The following is a 24172-nucleotide window of genomic DNA, read 5'->3' as shown; positions in this document are numbered from 1 at the left end:
TCCTATATTCATCGGTGTGTTGGGATCATTTACCCCTAATTTACCAAAGAACTTGGAACTGTTACACAAGATAGGCCCTTTATTGAAAGCTACTTTGTTGGGATCAGCTCACTTAATGAGAAGAAGTCTAAGTATCCCAGAGTTCGGGTAGAACTTCGAACTTAGTCACGATTTATTATGAAATAAACACAGCAGAGCTGGAAATTACAATTGCATACAGTATGGTACTGTATGTAATTGTAACTTCCAGCTTTGCTGTGTTTATTTCATAATACCGTATATATAGCCTAAATATTTCGGGAGCTGAAACTTTTCACTGATTTCGTGGTTTTGGGGGTTAGGTACCAGCGAGAATTTTATCCGAGTTATCCTAGACCTCCATAATAGTCTAATATATTACTTGGGGAGTGTGTTTTGACAATATATGGGTATTTCTTTATACTTACATTACAATAGTAGGTATAGAGTAAGTCATCAATAACCGGACGATCCTTTTACCGGACACCTGTAGCTGCCAAACAGATAAACCGATCAGTCTAAAATTTGGAGCGTATAAAGGTCTAGGCTAAAGTACTTTGAATATAAAATTTCAGCCCAAACGCTTGAAGCAACTAGGAATACGAAGCCAATATATCTGTCCGGAAAAGCAATCAATAACCGGATAAAGCGATCAATAATCCGGATGGTGGCCCTGAACTCAGTAACTACAGCCCGCCAAACTCTAGGGCATGCAACATCAGTCTATGGTCATGTGTTGATAAAAATTTGGAGTCTCAGCTATGTTTGGTTTGGAAGATACAGCTCGTTGAAGTCAGCCTGTTTCGTTGACTACCATTTCCGGACACCGCTATTCTTTGGTTTTTGGGAAGTCAACGTATTTACAAGATCTCCACAGCCACTCTAATGATGGAAACAGTTGCTGTGAACATTGTGCTACTGCTGTTTGATCCAGGTATAGTCCGTTTTGTCTGCAGCAACTCCTTACATGCCATTAATTACAATTCCTTTGTATTCTCTGTCAAGGACTTTTATCTCAACACTCAAAGCAATTAATTGTGATTATAGTTAGTTTCTTGTTAGTTAGATTATAGTTAGTTTCTTGTGTTTGTATTGTTTGAGTAGTTAGTTTCTTGTGTCTGTGTGTTTTTGTTTTTGTACTCTGTTGTATGTATGTGTGCTCCAGTAGGGAAGAACGGCTCTGCCGACTACTGTGAGGATAAACAATAAATCAATCAATCATTAACTATTGTTTTCGAGCAGATGGGTCTAACATTCCCATGCAGTCCAAATCTCTACGTGTATGATGGTTTTGAGACGTCTTTCTATAGTTTAATGATGTAAAGAGTACAATATGAAAGAACATTCTTCAATTAGCAAGGGTGCTAGGCTCTGCTAGCTGGTTTATCCCACCATTATAGTCAAAGTGTTCAACCTTTATTATTATTACAGTGATACATCAATAACTGGAAGATCTTTTTTCCAGACACCTGTAGTTGTTGAATGGTTGAACCGATCAGTCTGGTATTTGGGACGCATAAGGTCTTAGCTGAAGTGCTTTTACGTTATACTGTGCATAATTTTGCAAACAAAGTCACTTGGATAGAACCTGTGGCGATTCATGAACACCTAAGGCCATCATTATTATATTGCTTGTTTCCTGTCACTCAACAGAACAAACGGTGATGTGGGTGGGAGGTGATATTGATTATTAATTATACACTTAACTCTAGTTATTTCAGTCTCTGACTGCTCTATTAGAGTATCTTGATCTTGAAGGCTGCCAGGGCTGTACACCCATGCACCTTGTTGAACAACAGTGGAGGAACTTCCAACCTTCAGCTATGTTTCCATGCACACGCGATAATGCATTTACCTTAAAACTTGGTCGCTCTGTGCCTCCTACTATCATGAAATAGTGTGTTCACGTGATCTATAATCAAACAGTTAAAATTTGGTGCGGCTACCTAAAAAATGATGTGGGTGGAAGGAATATAATAATGATGACTTAACTATAGACAAGATCAGATATCACAAGGGTAGATGGATAAATAGCTACATAAATTTGTAGCCAGTGTCAGTTGGAAGGAACCTGTGGAGAACCAAAACCACACTAGATTACAATCAGGTATATAATCAATCAACCATTAAACATTATTGTCAAAGTATACACTTCAAATATGAAGTTGGCAAGTTGGCATCTATAAAACATCTTATTTTAGGTATTGTGTCTTGGCCTGCAGCAAATAATAAATAGGCTATAGTGCTATGCCAGAATATGCTAGTGTATTATGTGGATATTTCAAAATATTAACACAGATTAATGCTCTCTAATAGAGCAATCAGTGGAAAATGAACTGCAACAGAAAAAAAGCCTCCTAGACTCTAGAACAGTCCCTTTAGAGTTAAATACCCTAATAGACCATTTCACTGATTAAAATGTTTCTGCATATTTGACTCTGGCTTAATTGCATCTCTTCCCTTCAAAGCATATTGTGTGCATGGTGTGAAATGATGGTTATCATAGTTTGCAGTCAAATCATATACCATCTACCTTTATTTATTAATGTCATTGTAAACTAGCTACCTGCAGTGGCCAGCTATATTAACTTATTCTGAGCAACTACAGTGCTCCCTCGATATTCAACCTCATCAGTATCAATACATGTTCAGATAATCAAAAAGTTCGGATAGTCAAAACCCATTCATTTATATACAGAGCCCTGTCCAAATACTCTAATAGAACATCTGTATTGGACAAAATACTCTAATAGAGCAATCATTTCTACTGTTTGGATATCCAAGTGTTCAGATAATAGAGGGTTTGAATAACCGAGGGAGCATCGCATGTGGTTGAGGTATTGTAGAAGTTCCGACTTCATCAGTCTATCAATAGCACAGGGTCCAGCTGTACAGATGTCTACGCACCGAAATAAAATTATGAGAGCTAAATTAAGATCATCTTCATCATCTTCATCAAGATCATCTTCATAGCATATATACTTCTTTGGATATAATGGCATGTATACACATCAACTTAAGATATCCACCACAGTATGTACCTGGTAGCTGTCTTTCTATCTTACAAAACAGTGGTTATTATAACTGATAGTGCTATAATCACTATAACTTAACAAAGAAGGTTGTAGCATTATATGTCACTGAATTTTAGAAAATCACCTATATGGGTGCATTTGACACAAAATATTCAATGATTAGCTAAGTAATAAGCTTCTTGGTACAAATCCACATGTTAATGATATCAATTCTCAATTCCTTGAATTACAATTGAAATATTTTTAAAACTGGAGCCTGCACTAAACAGCATCACCTAAACATTAAAATTCTAATTATTTCATGTGTGACATTATGGGTGATTTTCTCACAAGGTGAACTTTGTATCAGGTAGTAAATTATAGACAAGCTTTTTTAATTTAAATTATTTTGTTGGAGAGTTTATAAGTTTCCAATTATCAAATATCCAATTTAGTACGAGCTTAAAAGGCAGATAAGTAGTTGGTGCAAAGTTAATCAAAATGCAACAGTGCTGCACATACCCATGCTAGGTATTTACATCAACTATAAGTTGCTGTAAGACCCTGCAATTGTGTCAAATTGAAAATATGATTTCCTGATTAGCTAGGTGTACTTCTGCCATCTGAGACTATAGAGCCTTTTGTTTACAGCAGACTGTAGTTATAAGTCAGTAGACTTTTATTAGTCACTTCATTAAGGATTTTAGTGCTGCTGTTGGTAATTGGTTCAAGTAATTGGTTGTTTGCTGTGGATAAAATACATGTGCATTTGCTCTGTAGTCTTATATTAGGCAGGAATAAGATGCATTAAACAATAAGGCAACACACTGTGCAGAAATTTAATAAATACACAAGTTAATGCACTGTAGGACAATCTGCTTGAAAGACAAATGCACTATACAGATTTGAAATTTCTTCAATAATAAGCAGGCCGGGGTGCTAGTATATCCCATGCAGCATTTCAGTGACATTGCAATGTTTATACATCGATTAGGTGGCTATGGAGATCATGAAAATGTATTATTCCAAAGAATAGCAGTGTCCAGAAATAGTATATATATGAAACAAGTTAATTTCAGCGTGCTATATCTCATTCTCATAGTTGAGGCTCTAGACTTTCGTCAACATACAACTATAGACTGATGTTACATTCCCTAGAGTTTCAGGGAAATCAGAGGTTTTGTTACAGACTTCAGGGCCACTATCTAGATTATTGATTGCTTTGTCCAGTTATGTTTGTTTTTCTATACATATGTGCGTCATATTCCTAGTTGCTTCAAATGTGTTCTGGCTGATATTCTGCATTCAAAGTACTTTAGTCAAGACCTTGTACGGTCCAAATACCAGACTGATTGGTTCAGCCATATGACAGCTATACAGGTGTCAAGAGAAAGATATCTAGTTATTGATATATCACTCTATAAAGGTTGAGCACTTTGACTATAATGCCTTAAATGGTAGGATAAACCAACTAGCACCCTTGCTAATTGAAGAATGTTCTTTCATATTGTACCCTTTACATCATTAAACTATAAAAAGACGTCTCAAAACCATCATACATGCAGAGATTTGGACTGCATGGGCATGTTAATGCTCTGTATGCTATAGACCCATCTGCTTCAAAAAACCTTAGTTAATGGCATGTAAGGAGTTGCTGCAGACAAAACGGACTATACCTGGATCAAACAGCAGTAACACAATGTTCACAGCAACTGTTTCCATCATTTGAGTGGCTGTGGAGATCTTGTAAATGCCGCAGGGGCGTAGGGAGGGGGGGTTCCGGGGGGTTCAGGAACCCCCTCTGTAAAATTTAGACTTCTGCAAGCAGGATCCCAACACAAAATGAGTGAGCAATATAGTGTATTGGCACAGCACTACAATTGATAAAACTTACATTCATCTCTCAGGGAAGGATTTACAGAGGTAACATGAGCCCTCTTCAAAACTTGTTAAAAAGATCGATATACTCTAATAGAGCAGTCAGGTATATACTCTAATAGAGCAGTCAGGTATACTCTAATAGAACATGCATGTAAATATCCATGTCCATATGAAGTTTTTCAGACATTCCAACATTAAATGCAAAACTTAGCATGACCTTATACTGCTATAGCTTTGGTGTGCAGTGTTTAAAGATATAGAGCTCCAGTAATTTATCACTTGTGTTATGCAAAATGAATTCATGCTATGCATATAGTTGTATTGTTTTGATTGTCATTTGTATCAGTGGATTCATGCAGGGCCGCCCAGAGAAATTAAGGGGCCCAGGGCAAAGAGTTAAAGTGGGGCCCTTGACCCAAGTTGTAAGGTGAAGACCAAAAAAAAAAAAAAAAAAAAAAAGGTCACAACCTGCTGGCAATGACAATAACTACCCATCACCAACCATATCTCCTTATCTATAAGCTTGCTACACTGCTCCTCTGAAGAATACTGTGACTGCTCTATTAGAGTATTTAGATCTGACTGCTCTATTAGAGTATATCGATCTTTTAAACAGGTATTCAGGGGGCCCCTTTCAGGCTGGGGCCCGGGGCAAAATGCCCCAGTTGCCCCCCCCTGGATTCATGGCTCCTATACCACAGTGAGATATAACCATCACTTACAGATTACTATATATGTCTCTATGTGTTATGCTGTCTGTTTCCACTAGGTGACTTTATCTAGTACTGCCATCATCTCAGGGGCACTTAATGCATCATAATTAATGTACTTTTTGCATAAAATATAGTAATTTGCTGGGTTTTGATTTATTAAAATATTGAAAGTCTCTCAGCGGCTGCAGCTGGGGGCTGAGCCCCCAAACCCCTGCTTCTAGTAACTCAATGCTGGTGCTGGAACCCTCCTTCAAAAAATCCTGGCTACGCCCCAGTTATGCGTTGGCTTCCCAAAAACCAAAGAATAGCGATGTCCGGAAATGGTAGTCAGCGAAACAGGCTGACTTCAACGAGCTGTATCTTCCAAACCAAACATAGCTGAGACTCCAAATTTTTATCAACACACGACCATAGACTGATGTTACATGCCCTAGAGTTTGGTAGTCTGGCGGCGCCCGCCCCTTCGCATGGAGTAAGGACCTTACTCTATGCGAAGGGGCGGGCGCCACCAGACTAAGAATTTGGCGGAAATCGGAGCTGTAGTTACTGAGTTCAGGGCCACTGTCCGGATTATTGATCGCTTTGTCCGGTTATTGATTGTTTTTCCGGACAAATATATTGGCTTCGTATTCCTAGTTGCTTCAATTAACGTTCGGGCTGAAATTTTATATTCGAAGTACTTTAGCATAGGCTCCAAATTTTAGACTGATCGGTTTATCCGTTTGGCAGCTACAGGTGTCCGGTAAAAGGATCGTCCGGTTATGGCCTTAGTAGAATCTTGTGTTGTGGAATTTCTGATAGTTGGACACAAGCCACCTTGCCATTTAGGTTAGGAGGCTGGAGGCTTGGGCCTACGTGTTGAATCTGAGCGTTCTGCTGCTCCTGCATTTGTGGGGTCCTGTAAATCTGCCCGTATTTTAGTGTCACGTTTAGTGGAAACTTTAGATGTTTTTATGCCATTTCCCGGGGAGGATTGTTCGACCTCGATTTCTTTGAAGATATGTCTGTTTCTGTGTTGCATAACTCCTCTCAAACTGACCTTCAAGCCATTTTAGATGATTCACTTTTTAAACAGCTTGTAAGCAGTTCCACTATTCGTGATCAAGCACGTATTTGTGCTTTATCTGCTTTATCACATTCTTCTGGCACCAGCAGTACGCGTGGCCGCCCTTAATCTTTAATCGAAGGGGCGGCCGCGCTAGACGATCACGCCCTGATAAATACTCGGTTGGGTCATGAATTTTTAGTCTGCTGGAGACTTACTATGTCTGAAGAGAAAACTCAGAGTACTTCATTTCAAAATAGTCCCAACGCAAATGATGAAATTGAGAAAGAAAGAAACGGCGAGGGAAGCAGAAGCAACGCTGAGAAAACTTCATTTGAAATGCTTCAATCGACCGTGACGAGTGCCAAGCGATATTGCCTCGGACATTGTTGCGCTGAAGAATCCTCCAAAATTATGGTGAAGATAGAAGAAATTATTTTAGTTTGTATCTGTGTTGCAGTGGCGATGGGCTTTTGCGTACCGGTCATCATCTATGCCGTGGACAGCGATCGTGGTGCAGACAACTCCACACTTGAAATTCAAATTGATGTTGATAATTGCCCCTCAATGAATACAATTCAGCGTGTTGGGAAGGTTAGTATGTAGTTGTTGTCAGCTAAACAATAATAATATATTATAATATCAGTTGAAATAGCACATGGTCGCCAGTAAGACTTTGTGGCTGCATGTGACTATGATCTAATGTACACAAAAATCCGCACAAAAATATTTTGTGGCTAGTAAGCGGATGTTGCAATTAATTACTAAGTAACTGTTAATTTTAATCATTAGATTATAACATTGTATTGCATGTTTCAGTCAACCACTTCACACATGTACTTAGCTATTATATGCATGAACCTAGACTAGTGAATCAAATTATACACATGGATCTATGTAGTACTGGGGATCATGAAGAAGGTTTGTACTTTCCCGTAAAAATACACCAGACTCACAATACCGTAGAGTCTGGTTGTTAAGCACATATGATTTAATAAGCATGTACTGGTTTCTTGTACTTAATCATGATTGATAAGTGCATGCAGACTAACATGAAGCTCCAACGCAAGGTACAGCTATACTGAGGTGTTTCTAATGCTGTACACTATCTGAGAAATCCTATTAGAAATCCGAAATTACATAAATTTTCATTATTTTCATTTTCGTCCGTTCACAAACTCAATTACCATGCAATCAGCCACATAGCAAGTCTTCTTGGGTCACACTAATCTTTACTAGAGTCATGATGAAGGACTCAACAAACAAGATTGCTTTGAGGAAGGCTTTCATGCAGTTGAACCAGAATGGGGAGAGGCTAGCTAATTGCCTACTGGATCTATGCGAAGTACACCCTGTGTCTTTCTGTTAAGACTCCTGTGGTCCCCTAGTACCTGTCAAGCTGTGTCAGCCACTCTTCCTGGGAATTTCCTGCATGATTCAAGTAGCAGAAGAAAAACTTGAGTGTAAATATCACTGTGGACTTTTGTACACAATTTTGGGGTTTTGCATGTGGACATTGGCAACCCTCCAAGCTATACAATTAGGAGAAGAAATGTTAGGGGTTTGTCAACTGCGTGTGGTACATGGCCAAAAAAACATGGATTTCATGATGGCTACCAAGTGAAACGATTTTCTGCAGTGAGGAACTCATACTCCACATGAATTAATGCTTTGCACAGAAACTTGACTCCAAATAATTATTGGCATATGTGGTCCCTTGCAAATCACACCACTCCATGACTCTGTAACCACTCACAGCCATGGACAGTGGAAGTGGGGACTAGGGGACTCCTCAATCTTCTTAGGGGGGCTTAACGAATATCTTGCCAAAATTATTCTTCTTGGAATGGGGCTGAAAACCGTGAAAAATTGATATACTCTAAAAAAAGATTTGCCTACAGCTGGAATTTAACCACTGACCTCTAACTTTGAGAATTGGTGTCTTACCACTGTACCAAATGTTTCCAAGTATCTAAAGGCTGTTTTGTACTGCTTTTAAATGTAATACAATGAAGTATGTGCGTTGTCAGCTACAGTAATGAAACTGTAAGAGCATGATCTATACCATCCATCTTATACTATAACCAAATAAGTACAAACTCAATCTTAACTCTCAAAGGTATATACGACAATTAAATTTTTAATAATATCCTAGTGCAGCTACTTACAGTATGTACTTTACCTGTTACATAATTAACTATTGCTTTGTTACATTTCCAATGAATTTCGTTTCTTTTAAATCTATTTAGTGAATTTTTTTACTGACTGATACCTTCAGACAAGTGTAACTCAATAATAGCAAGGCTGCAGGCTTGATGTTTTCACTGTTAGATGTCACTTCTACCTAGCAGGTGTCTTTTGGCACCATGGCTTCACAGTGCTGCCTATCCTAAAATGAAAACCATTCATAATATTTGAACCATGCTTCCAACAGTCAAAGTGAGCATATTGGTTGTAGGATAGCTTCACATAATCATTGTTCTCAGTATATAGGCTGGCAGAAGACATGTTAGAACTCGCAAAATGCATGGCTACATTTGCTTATTAATTAGTATAGGAAAGTGTGTTTTGTCATAGAATTATAGTTTTATCCATCTGATGGCATTCTTTCCTTTGATGCGGTAAGTGGCTATCAATTTTATATGAAACAGAAGTGTGAGGGATTCATGCCAATCCTTGTGGTCTGCTTATGATAGCTTGTGGAGAAGTAATTGAATCTTTCCTGGGATTTTTATCAACCAAAAAATGCTTTGTTACAAAAAGTGATTAGTACTAGAACATGGAATGGGTTCTCGTCTTAATATTTCACACACCTACCAATTGTAACACTATAAATCCATTAACTCAGAGGAAGACTGCCACATTCTCCAACACACATTAGAGAAGAGAAGTGGGCAACAGCATTGAAACCGGGTTGGGTCAACCGGGTCACATTTTCTCCGGGTTATCCGGGTCCAACCCGGTTTACAAATGGATCACATGAGAAACGAAATTGTTCGTTTGACAACATGGAAACTTATAAACACTATCGCATAGCTCTTTTGTGAGCCACGCCCACTTATCTCATTACAAACATATGCTCAGCCACGCCCATTTAGTAGTAAGTGCAGTCTGTAGCACGAAACTGTGTCCATTGACTGTCGTCTGCAAGCTTACATGGAGCCACTCCCACTAATCGATTATTGTAAGAGTTGTATATAGTCAAGTCTTGCAGTAGGATAAGTACTTTTGTGAGCCACACCCACTTCAATATATTGTAATGCTGGGTATGCACGAAGCCACACCCAATTGCTGTCTGTAAACTCACAGTAGCTACGTGGAACCAAAACCCACTGACTGATTTTATATTATAAACTTACCTGCTTAGTTATCACATAACTACTCGTTTACTCAACACGAATTGAACGCTCAAAACGTAGTCTTGCTCGCTCGAGGCTACCCGAAACATAGCTCTTATCGCACGCCTTGGCTTTAATTAATCTGGGTCAGTGGGTCATCCGGGTCAGCAGTAGTGACCCGGTTTCAATGCTGGTGGGCAACCAAATGGAACATTCCATCTAAAGTAGAATTTTTATAAATCATAAACACAATTAATTCTATTTGTTCTTGGTATCTACTACACGATGAAGACATACGTGAAGAGTAACACACACAAAATATTTAGGTGTGGTTTTGATTCCAAGTTATTGTGGTCACAACATATTAGAGAAGTTAGAAACAAGGCCAATAGAATTAAGGGGTTTCTACAATGCACCACAATTGTCCCAGATTGGTCAAGCCAACTGTTATAAGTCCCTGATAAAACCAATTCTAGAGTATGCCTACACTGTCTGGTCACCACACACAGATAAAGATATGTCAAGTATTGAATTGGTACAGAGACATGTTGCAAGGTTTGTGTTTAATGACTAAGAGATACCAATCACTAGAGTATAGACTCATTTTTCCCTCCACCATTAAGATCTGGAATGCACTATTTGAAGATGGCATTTCATCCACAACCTTGAATCAGTTTATGTGAAATCTAGTTGGGCTAAACTAATAATTTAACTCACTCAAATCTTTACCTGTGCTTTTTGTACTCTACCCAGAGGATTTTGTAAGCCCTAACTTTTGTGGCAATAGATGGAGAATGCATAGATGTCCTAATGGGAACAATGGTACAACTTTTCATCAATTTGTCATGATGATGGACATGCAGTAGCAGTAGCACTCTTTGATCCGTAGTTCCTCACACACTTCATTGATGATGCTTAAGACTTTCCTTTATGTTAAGAGCTCTTGTTTTTGTATTATGAACTTTTAGTTGCATACTGCATGGTGAGAACATTGAGCCATTCAATATGGGCCTAACCACTTAGCTATATACCAAAATTGTACTATAGATTGTGTTCCACCTAGCAGAGATGTAACATTTCTTGTATAAAATTTTGGTACACCTGTAGTTTCTTTACAGTTTACATGCAGCTGTATTTGTTATGATTCAATTTGTAATTGTAAGTGGTAAAATCAACAAAATATTTTGCATGGCTTCAACTGTTATTCCTCATCTTTACTTCAAATAAACATGCCCTTTGGCTGCTCATATGCTTGTCTTTGTTAAAGTCTGTCTGTGTAGTGTTTTTATATCCTACGGATTTGCTATCAACCCTGTAGTGTTAGTGCAGTGGTGGGGGGGCACTTGGAATGCTGCAGAAACCCCTTCAGAATTTTTTCCGTATAGCAACTATATAGACAGCTAGTAGAAGCTACGAGTGTAATCATGTCTTGAAAGAGCAAAGGAGAATCTGAAGATCAAATTAGTATTGGAACAGCTTTCCTATAGCTTTCAATTACCAATGTGATACCAGCATGGCTTATTCAATGTCGGGAGGACGGGGCTATTCCCAATCATCCTCTTTCTGTTTCTAGATTTTCTACTTTTTTTACTAACTTTACTACAACTGTAGAAGAGAATTTGCATAACAAAACTGACCTTTTTGTCCCCTTGATCTCTACATAGTGTAGAAAATGATGTCAGCTCGTTCTATATGCTTTAGCTAAGAAAGAAAGAGCAAGTGGCAAACTGTGTGTGCTAGCATCAAGATTGACCCTTCAAGTTTATTGTGCCGGTGCCACAACAAGATATTGGTGCCAGTATCAAGTAGCTAGTACACCTAAATTAATGCCTATGATGCTTGTCTTGTCCAGGAAGTAAGCTAATAAGTGGAAAACTGTGGGAGCTAGTATATAATTTGCCCTTTGAGTTTATTGTGCCAGTATCACGCAATGACATTACTGTATAATTATCAGTACTAACAATGCCTGTCTTGTCCAGAAAGCAAGCTAACAGTAAGGGAATTACATTTTTGGCTTTGCTTAGATGACTGTACATGACTAATAACTCTGCAACAGTTTCTATTGCATTTAGTAACCTCAGACATTAAAGAAAATATTGCATAATTTTTTTTAATACAGCTTATAAATCTTTGTCTTGTGCAGAAAATATATCATGTTTTGAACAGATTTTATTTAAGGGACTATATTTATGCAGGTATTATTTGTGACATGTGGCAGATTCTTAGGACTATACCACTGCACATGTATCACTGTCAAACTGCTCAGCATTAAAGTCAACTTTTGTTCAGGTCAAGCATGTTTCACCCATACAGTATCAGCTCGTGCAAGTCTGACATTAGGCATTCTATTACAGTCTGGATACATGGACAGTCTTAGACCAACAATAGAAGTCCAAATCTGTGCCAGATTTCAAGGAGGCTTATTCTGGCCAATAATCCTGGTCCATAACTTTGCTTCTAATTGTAGTGGGTCAGATTTAGGTCATGTATTGAGCACATCTGGAGTGCCATTTGGGTCAGTGGGTCATCAGAGTCAGCCCCAGCTCTGCAACATGATTGACTGTGTATTTAATTAGCATTCTGGTATACTTCTGAGGACAGATTTTACAATTTGTAAATCAAACGACTATATCATATTTAATTGTTATACTGCACTTGGAATGCACACAACCATATTCAAGTGGAGCCTCTGTGTCTAGTACCATCATGAATAACAAAACATTCATATATAATTTTAAGGTAGTCTACAGTTGGTTGAACAGCACTAATGCAAGTCACCTGTAGCACTTAAACTGTTTCTGTTTCTAGGTGTTACCATAAGCCTATACCATATTTAGATTGTTCAGGAATCTAGTTGTAACTATTAGTATACAAATACCATTTTTAGTCAAATGTTCTTGTGGCTTCCTTTGCTAATAGTACAATCTACCTAATTGATCAATTGATTGTTTGGTTGATTTAATTTTCAGCCAAACACCATTCTTCCTGGAACTTACTCAGTCTCAGACTTAATATGATATACATACCTTACCAATGACAACAGAAGTCGATAGGATTAGATTTATACTGAAAGTTTGAATCTAAAACTTAGTACTCATGTGTATGCTCATATAGTCTAACAAATATTCAAGTCATTACACTAACTAGAGAGTATATACTGCAGATGATGGTATTAGTACTCTGTGCATAGATCAAGCAAACTTCTGAGAGTTGTATCTATACAGTAGAATTTGGTTGTTAAGTGCACGTATATATTAAGCACATATTACCTGTTAAGCGCATACCTGTTTCTCATATTTAATCATGGTTGTTAAGTGCATGTGGATGAACACGAAGCTCCAACATAAGATGAAGCTATGTAAGAGAAGAAATGCTAGAGGTGTATAGCGAAATTTCACAAAGTACACTGCCAAAATACATGCCTTTACTATACTTACCAAGCGAAGCAGTCTTCTATAGTATGCTCTACACGAGAGATTCAGTGCACAAAAACTGGACTCAAAATGTTGGTACATGTAACTGCAATTCACACCACCCCAAGAGAGTGAATCCATAATAATCATGATGACAAGGTATTTATTAGGTACATGCACTTAACAACTATATGTTAATCATAATTTTTTGTGAACTTATATTAGGCATATGCACCTAACAACCAGATGTTGGCTGTTGATGACATAGTAAAATCCTTTTCTTACTTGACAACTTGCAAAACACTGAAACAGTTAAATATAATTCTAATGGTTGAGAACTGTGAGTAAGAAGAGTTGACGTATTTCAGCTAGATTGGTGGCTGCATGACTGTAGATTCCAACCTTTGAATTAATATCTCTCATGGGTGAAGATTTGTTTGTACCACATGAAAGCACTAGGTACATGCTGGCAGTTGTAATTGCTTAGTTGTTACACATGGTAGTTCATGTCTCAAGGATATTTAATACCTGGGAAGTTTAGTTCTGAGCAATTTTTAGTCACACACTTGATTAATTGTTGTAATTATTATTAAAAGTGATTTTCGTAACACTGGTCCCCTAGACATATCATGTCCAGCATTCAAAGATATAATATAATAAATAAATAAATAAAAATCTGGCATGCTACCAAATTAAACCACCACCAAATGCATGTGTATACTACTATAGTTTTGTGGGTTACTATGGAAAGTCTGGTGATGTATATACATTAGAAACATGACCTGAGATAAATAGTTCCTAAGTTATGACCATCAGGTCACCTATATAAATGATCTCTGGCCCTTGAATGAAACCCAAATCTGACAACAACAACAAAAAAAAAAAACAGGGATGTACTTCATTATGCATGGACAATTTTAAGATGTTTGCACCAGTTAGTCCTGTTTGGCAAGAGTATAAGGTAAACTGGAGTTAACATTAACACAGGTAGCCTTTTGTTATAATGAACTCTTGCATGCATCAGCAATGATGACTGATAACTGGGCATGATTCCACATCACTCTACAAACAGTCACATGCATTTTTTATTGTTGAGAAATTTGAAGCTGCTTCTTGACTTTAGCTTGACTAGTTTTGTCCTCCATTTTCTATACTTTGGGCTGGCACTCATGGACTATACAGAGATCTTAAAGCTCTACTCCTTGAACATGAGAAAGCACTGATTAATCCTATATACTCCATAAGTGCTAACCTGGTGATAAGGGCTGAAGGACTAGACTTTGACCCTTTGCATTCTTCTTTAAGATCAACTTGTCAACAATGACCTGTCCTAAAGCCTTGTGAGTATGCATACTTACATTGCCATCCACATCATCAAACATGTTCATGCTTGATTGATTCACGATCCAATCTAAGTCTGACCTGATATGTTATAAAGCAAACAAGGACTGGTAAAAATGTCACCAGATAATCCGAAAATCCCATGCAACCAGGTTTTAATCTGCTAAGTCTAGTTTCATAATTGTAAAACTAGATACAAAAAGATCATGTTTTGGTACTGTATGTCCGAGTGTCGTAAAAGCACACTGGGCAATATTTGGCATTGTTTTTAGGCATCAACTCAGTGGTACAATTATTTATAGATCCTAATTCTGTTTCATGCAGGAAAACAAATCTTCTCTAGAGCTATATGATGACATGTGTGTGAGCTACAGTGGACAATGTTTAAGGCATTTGGAAATGTTTGATGATAATTTATTAACACGCACATTGATTGGAGTATCTGAGAATGACATCGTTGGCTTTGTTGACATCTTAAATCAGTTTATGGGTGTTGTCAGTGAACAATGTGCTGAAGTTGTGTTACCATTTCTGTGTCAATATGTACATCCCCCATGTGATGGTAATGGTAGTGTAAACCTTATAAGTCAAGAACAATGTAGTAATATCCGTGATGTGGTGTGTGCTAATGAGTGGAGGCTGGTCATGGCTACATCATCATCATCACTTTTACCAGTCTGTGAACATTTCAGTGATGTTGATAATATCACTTATGATAACACTACACAAATTATATCACAACCTTTACAATGTCACTATCAGTTTAAAGAATACTGTGGCTTATGTCTACCACTTTGTGGAGAATTCTCACAATATAGAGCCAGGACAAAGCTAGAAGAAAGATCAGTGTTAATTTTTGCTGGAGTATCAGCCTTTATAGGTGGAATTCTTGTGTTTATTGCTGCTATTTTCAGACGAGAATCATTGTAAGTAGTGCTTACTGCACACATTTGGTTTCATTACATGTACACCATGTATGTACACATTATTGAGGGATGTACTTTTCATGGTTGCTTGGTTGTCCACAAATTTTCATCCTCAAAAATTAAGGATTAAACTAAAAATCACTGTGTTGTACAATACAGTATGTACCGCCACCACCCCCAGCTTGCCGGTATTGCAAGGGGTAGGGATGCGGTGATTATGCCAGTATAATTTCGGGCATAATAGGTATGTGTAGGAATCAGGAATTATGCTAGCATTTTGAGGTGATTATAAAGTTTTAACAGTAGGAAAATCTACAGATTGCACAATTCATTTAAAAAGATTGAGATATTCTAATAGAGCAGTCAGAAACTCTAATAGAACAGTCACTGAAAATTATTTACTCTAATAAAGCAGTCACATTGAAATGAAATACTCTAATACAGCAACCAGCTAAAGAAGTCAAAACTATTTGAAACTTAAACATCAATGAAAATGGTCTGATACAACAATAAACTGGCATTATTAGCCAATTATGGTGGCATAATTTTTGGCAATTCTCAAAAGCATAATAGGTGATTTTTTGAGCACTGCTCAAAAGCATAATGCTCAATTTCTGGAGCATAATAGCCTCATGCCTAGCAAGGAGCTATGGTGGGAATTTGTACATTATCAGGATTGGCTCTATGCTATAATATTATAATGGGTTACCTGACAAATAATCTTCAAAAATGAAACCACATAAAAGCTGAAATTATTAATCAGCAGAAATTACATTCCTCAAAAATGTACAGTATATGTATGATAAATGGTCAAGTTAATCAGTTGTGTATACTTAATAGGTTAGATTTTCCAGCAGTTTTGGTAATGTACAACACTCTGTGTGCATTCATTGTTGGTGAGTCTTTCTATAATACTGACATTTGCATGGGCACATACATGTAGTCTTGAAGTATGACAGTATTAATGGTAGAGATCATGAAGGGTTTTCCTATACCTAAAGTCTGTTTACCAAAAACCAGATTCATATTCATGTGTTGAAATGCTTTTGATGAGTTGGTACAAATAACAAAATATTTCTACTGATTATCAAATTGACTAAACTTACTGATGCCAGATGCAACCCCAGCTAGAGGTTCATGCTACAAACTAAAGTTTTTCACATGCATGCGTATGGACTTCCCTTTATCCTTCTCTATGTCTCGTTATTTTTAGCAGAAAGCTGCATTCTGTCTTCCACTAAAAAAGAAAGGTACTGACTGGTAATAGCCTCTTGCATTTGCTATCATATACATGCAAATTTAGCTGAAGTTGTCCATACTATTTGTTTGACCCATGTCCGAAGAGAATGAGTTGAGGTTATGTCTAACAGCAGTACATATAGCTGGAAACAAATGAAGTGGCTACGTTACTTGTCAGCAATTAATTTTGATGAGACATGTACATTTCTCATGCAGTTTATTACCAAATGTATATGTGTCTGGCATCATTTACGTAGTATAATTATATAAGTTCACTAATAACAAAAAAATTAAGTTCAATTAGGGATCATAGAAATAAAAAGTAGTGAAACAAGTGTAGGATGAATTACTGAAAAATTTGTCCATCATCCACCATGCACATGCCCATAATATACTACTGTGCAGTAACAACTAGTAAAAACTTTGTGACCAAATCATGATCTCAATAGTAACATGACCTTATTAGTAAAGAATGCTGTATTTATATAACCACTATAAGAATGTGGTCCTATTAAAAAGGTGACGACTAAGTGAGGTTTTACTGTATTGTTTCAGCTTGTTTTATACTGATCACATACATCGTTGGACAAGAAAGACTGTACTGCACACATGAAGCTTTGAGTGTTGCATTTGGAGAGCCATCAGCATTTTGTCAAGTTTCAGGTATGCAGTGTTGACACTGATATGCAGCACAAACATTTGGAACGCCTAACAATATTGTATTCCTAAACATTTTACAAAAAAACATGGCAAGGTTTTGAAACTCCAATCCATACAAAAACCAGCCAAGCTATATAAACAGGGTGCAGTCCTCAAAAGCCTGGGTTAAAAAAGTTGTGAAATCAATAATATTCCATGTTTTTTGTTACAGTGATTAAGTAGACTGATAATCATGATAGTGGCTCATGACAATAATAGTGTAGCAGAAATATCAATATTGTCCATCCCTAATATTGAGGTCCATCTACGTACCAAGTGTAGTGCGAATCTGATAAAAATTTTTGGAGTTATGGATGATTATTTACATATAAAGGCCAATATTTTGTCATGCATTGCACAAGGGAATGACTTGAAAATTTGTCTGTGTAGGTTAACCATATATTTTGTGGTTTAGAAAAGAAATTGCAGTGAGAGTTACAAAGTTACAAGGAAAATGCCAACCTGATGTAAAATTTCAGAGGTCAAATACTCTAATACAACAGTCACCAAATAGTAAAATAAGTGTGCAAAAAGTTGTCCAAAGCTCAAACCATGCAGGAACCTACATGTCAAACTACCAAACCCAAAGCCACTGAACTATGTTAAGTTATTGTCATCTGCTCAGCTGACTTAGTTTGTATATAATTCTAGTTTAAATTTATACAGTGCTAAAAGTTTATAATTTTGTAGACCTACTGATGGAAAATCTACATTTTTCTGAGCATTCTATTCAAAGTCCTCAAAAATGTGTGTTCTATTAGGGGTATTACAAAAATTAATGCCCATGGTCAAAATATATTATCAAAATGATTGTAATTTTTGTCTTCATGATCAGTGTGCCTGTAGATAAGAAATTTGGTAGAAACAAGACCCAAAACCAGTTCATGGCTGCATGAGTTTGGGATATTTAAAATACAATAAGAAATAAAGTAATACAAAATTTAGTCAAATGAGATCCACAAAGCAATACTGTTGTAACTTCTGTCTTCCATAGTCATCATTGTACCTGCAAATAAGAGGAAATATTAATTTGGTAAAAACAAGTGGTGTAGGAAGCACGGGTGCTGGAGTACCCCCACAAAGTTTACCTGCGCGTGCTGCAGTGTGGTTAAACAGATTGTATGATCAGAGAAGACGTATTGAGAATTGATGACGATTTCAGTGTCGCAACTCACCATTTCAGTAGTGCTTATTGTTGTTAGTGATTTATAGAAAGTAATGGATTTACACACCAACATGATGTCACATGTCTCCCACATGCAGTGATGAATAGGATTCAAGTCCCATTCCAGTTATAACATTTATGGAAGTGGCAATGTTGCAGGTGATGGTGCAGCAATCACCTTTAGTAGCTGTATTAGTGGACAATATTGAATACTAGCTACGTGTACTTACTGCTCAGTATCTAGGGAGCTGCGCCCCCAGACCCCCTGTGGGTGAGTCCACCTTCCACCAGCATTTCTGTCTGAAATATCATGTTATATACGCCTCTGAAAACAAATCACAAAACCAGTTCATAACTGCATGACTTTATAGGAAATCAAAGAAGTGAAGTCCATGCAAAAACAGTTCAGTTGTAAAATGGGTGTGGCTTTTAAGAGCCTGTGGGAAAATATTGTGAAATCAACATCACAGCCAAGAAATTGCTGCAATGATATTAATTCCATTCAGTTGTTATAATGGCCAGAGGTGCATTAATAAAACCTATTGGCATTAACATTACTGCAGCCATTTCTTGATTTAATAACTTTTTTCACCTGGGCTTTTAAAGGCTGTGATGAAACTTGAAGGCTGTGATAACTTTTTTCACCTGGGCTTTAAAAGGCTGTGATAATTTTTTTCACCTGGGCTTTTAAAGGCTGTGATAACTTTTTTCACCTGGGCTTTTAAAGGCTTTTAAAGGCTATACCTCAAATTTGTAAATTGAATAATAACAAATGTCACCAGTTTTGAAAAGTGCTTTTTTTACACAAAAACCAAACCACCACTATTGTAAACAAGGCTAGCTGTCATAATATTGATTCCTGTATTGGTATCCCCTTGCCACAGTGCTGGTCCATTTGCTGTGGTTGTATTTCCGGAGACCTGTGCAATCTTTTGCTGTTTTGAATCAACACTTGTACATTTATGGACTCAACCAACCAGTAACAGTTGATTAAGTGCATTCTAAGATTGTTATAAGTACAGCCTCAACTTGTCTCAAACTGATCCTGCCTACTTTATTATTAATCTTCTCCCTCCGTCTTTTGCACCTACTAAGAGCGCAATCACCTCCAAACCTATTACTCCTTCTTGAGTTGGACTGAATGATCTTTCAAAGTTCCAATGTATAGTTTAACTGACTTACGTGATTGAAGCCAAAGTATTGTAGGGTTGCATTCATGGTGAAATATAGTGAGGAATATTAGCCAATAGTGATGAATCAGATGCTTTAAGCAGGGTATCATAAAATGCATGGACAATGGTATTCTTTCACAAATTGGGTCACAACATTGATGACAACAACATGTATGAATAAATGCATTGTAAAAGATTCAACACATGCATACATAATATTATATTATTATTATTGGGATATTTGTTATTATTTTGTAGGACTGATTTTTCATTGGCTGTTGGTGCTCCTTAGTGTGTTTTGGCTACTACATCTAATCCACTTGTTTTTAAAAATTGCTTTTCCGATGTGGTCGAGGACACTTAATGTTAAAAGAACAAAAATTATTCTCCATGTGACAGAAGTTGGTGGAGCAACTCTTCTAAGTGGCTTGGCACCAATCATATTTGTTTCAGTATCAGAATACAATTTTGGTCGATTCCCTCCGGTACTTTGTTTCCCTTCTAGAGCAGTTACCTTTTATACAATGTGTTTGCCAGTTTCTATTACAATAGGAAGTGGAGTAATCCTTGCCATCATCACATTTTGGATATTGCACAAGGTTAGTGATGTGCTTGTTATTGCCATATAGGGCGCTATTCTGAATTGTAATGGTTAAGGCTAAAATTAGAATCTTGCTATTAATTACAATGTATTTCATGGCTACAGCATGCGCAAACTAGTTTTTTTTCAACACAGATTAAGTTATGATTTGAATTTCAGAATGTGCATAGTAAACCACACACACATGACACCATATTATATTGCTTTTGTTTGTTTTGAGCATATCAGTCTTTCCTACCCTGTACCCTTTGCTTTGGCTCACATTATCCCATACACAGCTTGGTATTGCTGCCATAAAAATTATAACTTAATTCATGTGATGTGGGAATGTCAATCTACTAACACTTTGAAAAGATACATTTAGGCATGCAGAAATAATTTTAGGGGTAAAATAGACCAGGAATAATTCCAGAATAATAGGATGATCTTCTGGAATAATTAATTAGAATTCTTGCAGTAGCATAGAAAAATTCATGAAGGCACTAGCATAAAGTCAAGATAAAGATCAATATATTCTAATAGAGCAGTCACCGTAATAAAACAGGTACCAAGTATCATTTGACTGTTCTATTAGAGTATCTCACTCTTTGAAGGATTTGTTTGCTGCCTGCTAGTAGTTTCAGAAGAAAGTACATATAGCTTATTCTATTTCTTGAATCACTCCATGAAACATTCAGGAATAACGTCAGGAATAATAGATGGATAGAAAATGAATTACCAGAGTAATTTTAAAAAGCATAGTGTACTCAAGCCTAGATACATTTACCAAAGCAGCTGATATTAAACACAAATTACTTTATTGCTACAAAAGCCTACTATATAGTAATAGATGATGGACTCCAACTTGGGAGAAATACTCGTGTTCGGAACAGAGTGAGGTACAAACAGCAACTTATAGCTACATGGCTGGGAATGGAAGGCATGTCAACCACAATACCTGCCCACTCTGCAAATAAACTTCAACGCTGTGTATCCTTTGCTGCAGTAACACTGATGCTGTTTTTAAAGCCATACTTTCCTATTTTAGCACAGTTCTATGGCCATTCACAGATGTGTTGAGTCAGTGTTTTGACAAATGTATACTTTCGGCAATTTCAAAAATAAAATCTAAATCACATGATTTATTAAAGTGAGTGCTAATGCAGCTGTCTGTAGACTCATAAATATTGTGCAAACAGTAATTGGTGTAGTATCAAAGGGGAGGGGAGAAGGCCTGCACCTGTAAAAGATCAAGATACTCTAATAGAGCGTTCATAATCACTAATAAAATATCACCTGTAGCTGAAGCAATTTAGATTAATTTTTATTTATTTTTTGACCTGCCAAGTCACTACTAAAGGGTAAACAGTCCATGAAACAGAGTAAGATTAATTTGGCATGGCTTACATGTGAATAATCAACCAGGACGCATCATTACATCATTGTTATTTGGTGGTATGTTTTAAATATTTTACTAAATCACCAAATTAATCCACAATTAACTTTTCCATGTTTATGGTATGTTGCAAAAAGTATAGTGAAGAGACAGAATGGTATTAGTTTGTTCAATGCCAATGTGGGGATTTTCCTACATAGCTCGCTTGTTACTTTTGTTATAGCATAGCTATGACATACATGTTTGAGTGCTCGATTAGAGTATCATCCATGGTTGTCGTATTAGGGTAACTGCTTTATTAGAGTATCTTGATCTCATTGCTCATCTCAAGTGAGCTTCTAGTAGCACATGATAGATTATTAAGGGATATAATCACTATATGCTCTGTTTTAAGCACAACCGGTCACTTTGAATGCAGCTACCGTATTTCCTCGTATAAAAGCCCAAGCTTTTATTTCCTTCCCAGCAATTTTGACCCTGCCCATAAACAAATAGGGCCTTTAATTGAGACCGGGTGTATATTTTGGTTTGGTCAGACTGACGCTCAGCATTTAATTGAATTGGGGTAGTGATAGAATGGGATTGCTGTATTGGTAAGCATAGAAAACAGTGATACATTGTGTTGACTATATAAACAAGCGTAGTCAAGGCTTGAAATGATTGGAAAATAGTTGTATCATACATATCTGCATGTATGCAGACTTGCCCGGACTACTCACATGATTACTTGTAGTACCTTCATCCCTCAGAAGGTTCTATAAAGAAGCACCAGCAACAATTAAAGCTGTTAACAGTAGACTCAAGTAATATCCTGAGCCTCTATTTGAGACCGGGCGTTTATTTTCTGAAGATACTGGAAACCCCCTAGCTTATAATCAAGATGGGAGTTTAATCGAATACAGCTTTTATATGAGGAAATACGGTATCTATTTCTGTTATCATAGCATAAGCACTTTAATTGAATTTTGTGGCAGCTGTATTATATCAAAATGTGGCAGTGCAAAATATAATCCTCTGGGATCCCTGGTACTACTGTACTGTGCTATAAAGTTAAAAATTTTTCATCTGCTAGCTTGCCAACCTATTTAACTGTATACTTTTCATCTGCTACTGATACATGTTCACAAGTTGCATAATAAAACACAAGAAAAGTATGCAAAGCTGCAATGAAATCTCTGTTGATCAACTCTCTGTTTTAAATTTACAACACTCTGTTAAAGATTTTAGTCCCAACCTGTCTGGCTTCGTACATTTTAAAAGGAGAAAACCTCTGTCTGTATTTCAGGAAGAGTGGGCAAAGCAATTTGTCTGCAATAGAAAGGTTCCACTGTATTATGGTATCATGCAAAATAGTAGATTTTAGAAAACTGCAATACCAGCAAGTACAGCATAAGTAATATTTGGTTGCAATGTGCTATATAACTGTGATGATGTGTGTGTTATTTTAATCAGAGACAACAACTCTTCAAGAGAACATCATCGAAGTATTTCTTCACCATCAACCTTAGTGTACCAGAAGTAAAAATTCTTATCCTGTCATGTTACTTTGTTGTGTTTGGAATAATGGCGTTGGTCAATGTAAGTATCAGTGTAAGAGATTCTGATATCATCCTAGACAAACTGTTTGCTTATTTCACTTGTCAAGCTACTGGTTATGATGGCCCTGACACATGTGTTGCAGAAAGAGATGATCTGGAGTCTTACCTCAAGCCTGAATTAAATGCTGCCTCGTACTTTCTGTTGGGAATAGTACCCTGGACTAACCTTCTATTTGCTATCCAAGTGAAGGATATCAAAAAACTGGCCAAGAAGATATTTCCTATATACTCGAGTCGTAGTTCTCAAGAAAAAACTTCTTCAACTGCCAACACAAGCACTCACTAATTCTATTAGCTGTAGATATGATGCTATAATGTAGCTGCCTTAATTTTTCCTGCGCTATATAATATTTAGACTCTTTTATATTTCATTTTTTTGTTATGTTGCAACATTTTACATTATTGCTGTAAACACATGCACATGTAGAGTTGTTCATACACTTAGCTGCCACAATATTAGTGCCCTGTTCCTTTGTTTCATTTTTTATTATGCTGTAAATAATTATGGCTATAATATTAACCAATCCTTCAGTGTATTTGATAGAAGCTTAATTGCTCATATTTGATTTCTGAACCGTTATTTAGCTACTGTATAATTTACAGCTGTAGCTCATATTGCCATCTCTGTGATCAC

General features: G+C 36.9%; 1 protein-coding gene across 1 annotated transcript; it reads left to right on the top strand.

The window, feature by feature from the left end:
• The first annotated feature begins 6811 nt into the window (after positions 1–6811).
• Positions 6812–24074, top strand: LOC136242019 (uncharacterized). Its single transcript, XM_066033334.1, has 6 exons — positions 6812–7265; positions 15088–15689; positions 16530–16585; positions 17484–17591; positions 20223–20563; positions 23393–24074. Exons 1-6 carry the CDS (start codon positions 6891–6893, stop codon positions 23822–23824), a joined length of 1914 nt encoding a protein of 637 aa, XP_065889406.1. The 5' UTR covers positions 6812–6890; the 3' UTR covers positions 23825–24074.
• The last annotated feature ends 98 nt before the right edge of the window (positions 24075–24172 follow it).

This window comes from Dysidea avara, chromosome 13, assembly GCF_963678975.1.
Source record: "Dysidea avara chromosome 13, odDysAvar1.4, whole genome shotgun sequence".
NCBI classification, from domain to species: Eukaryota; Metazoa; Porifera; class Demospongiae; order Dictyoceratida; family Dysideidae; genus Dysidea; species Dysidea avara.
The sequence above is the reverse complement of the archived record's forward strand: the minus strand, read 5'-3'. Positions and strand labels throughout refer to the sequence as shown.

What these genes read in the sequence shown, in the direction of transcription:
- LOC136242019 (XM_066033334.1), top strand. Translation starts at nt 6,891, where the DNA reads ATGTCTGAAGAGAAAACTCAGAGTACTTCATTTCAAAATAGTCCCAAC. An exon ending in CAATTCAGCGTGTTGGGAAG is followed by an intron (nt 7,266 to 15,087) that starts GTTAGTATGTAG and finishes TGTTTCATGCAG; the next exon opens with GAAAACAAATCTTCTCTAGA. An exon ending in AGCATTTTGTCAAGTTTCAG is followed by an intron (nt 17,592 to 20,222) that starts GTATGCAGTGTT and finishes ATTATTTTGTAG; the next exon opens with GACTGATTTTTCATTGGCTG.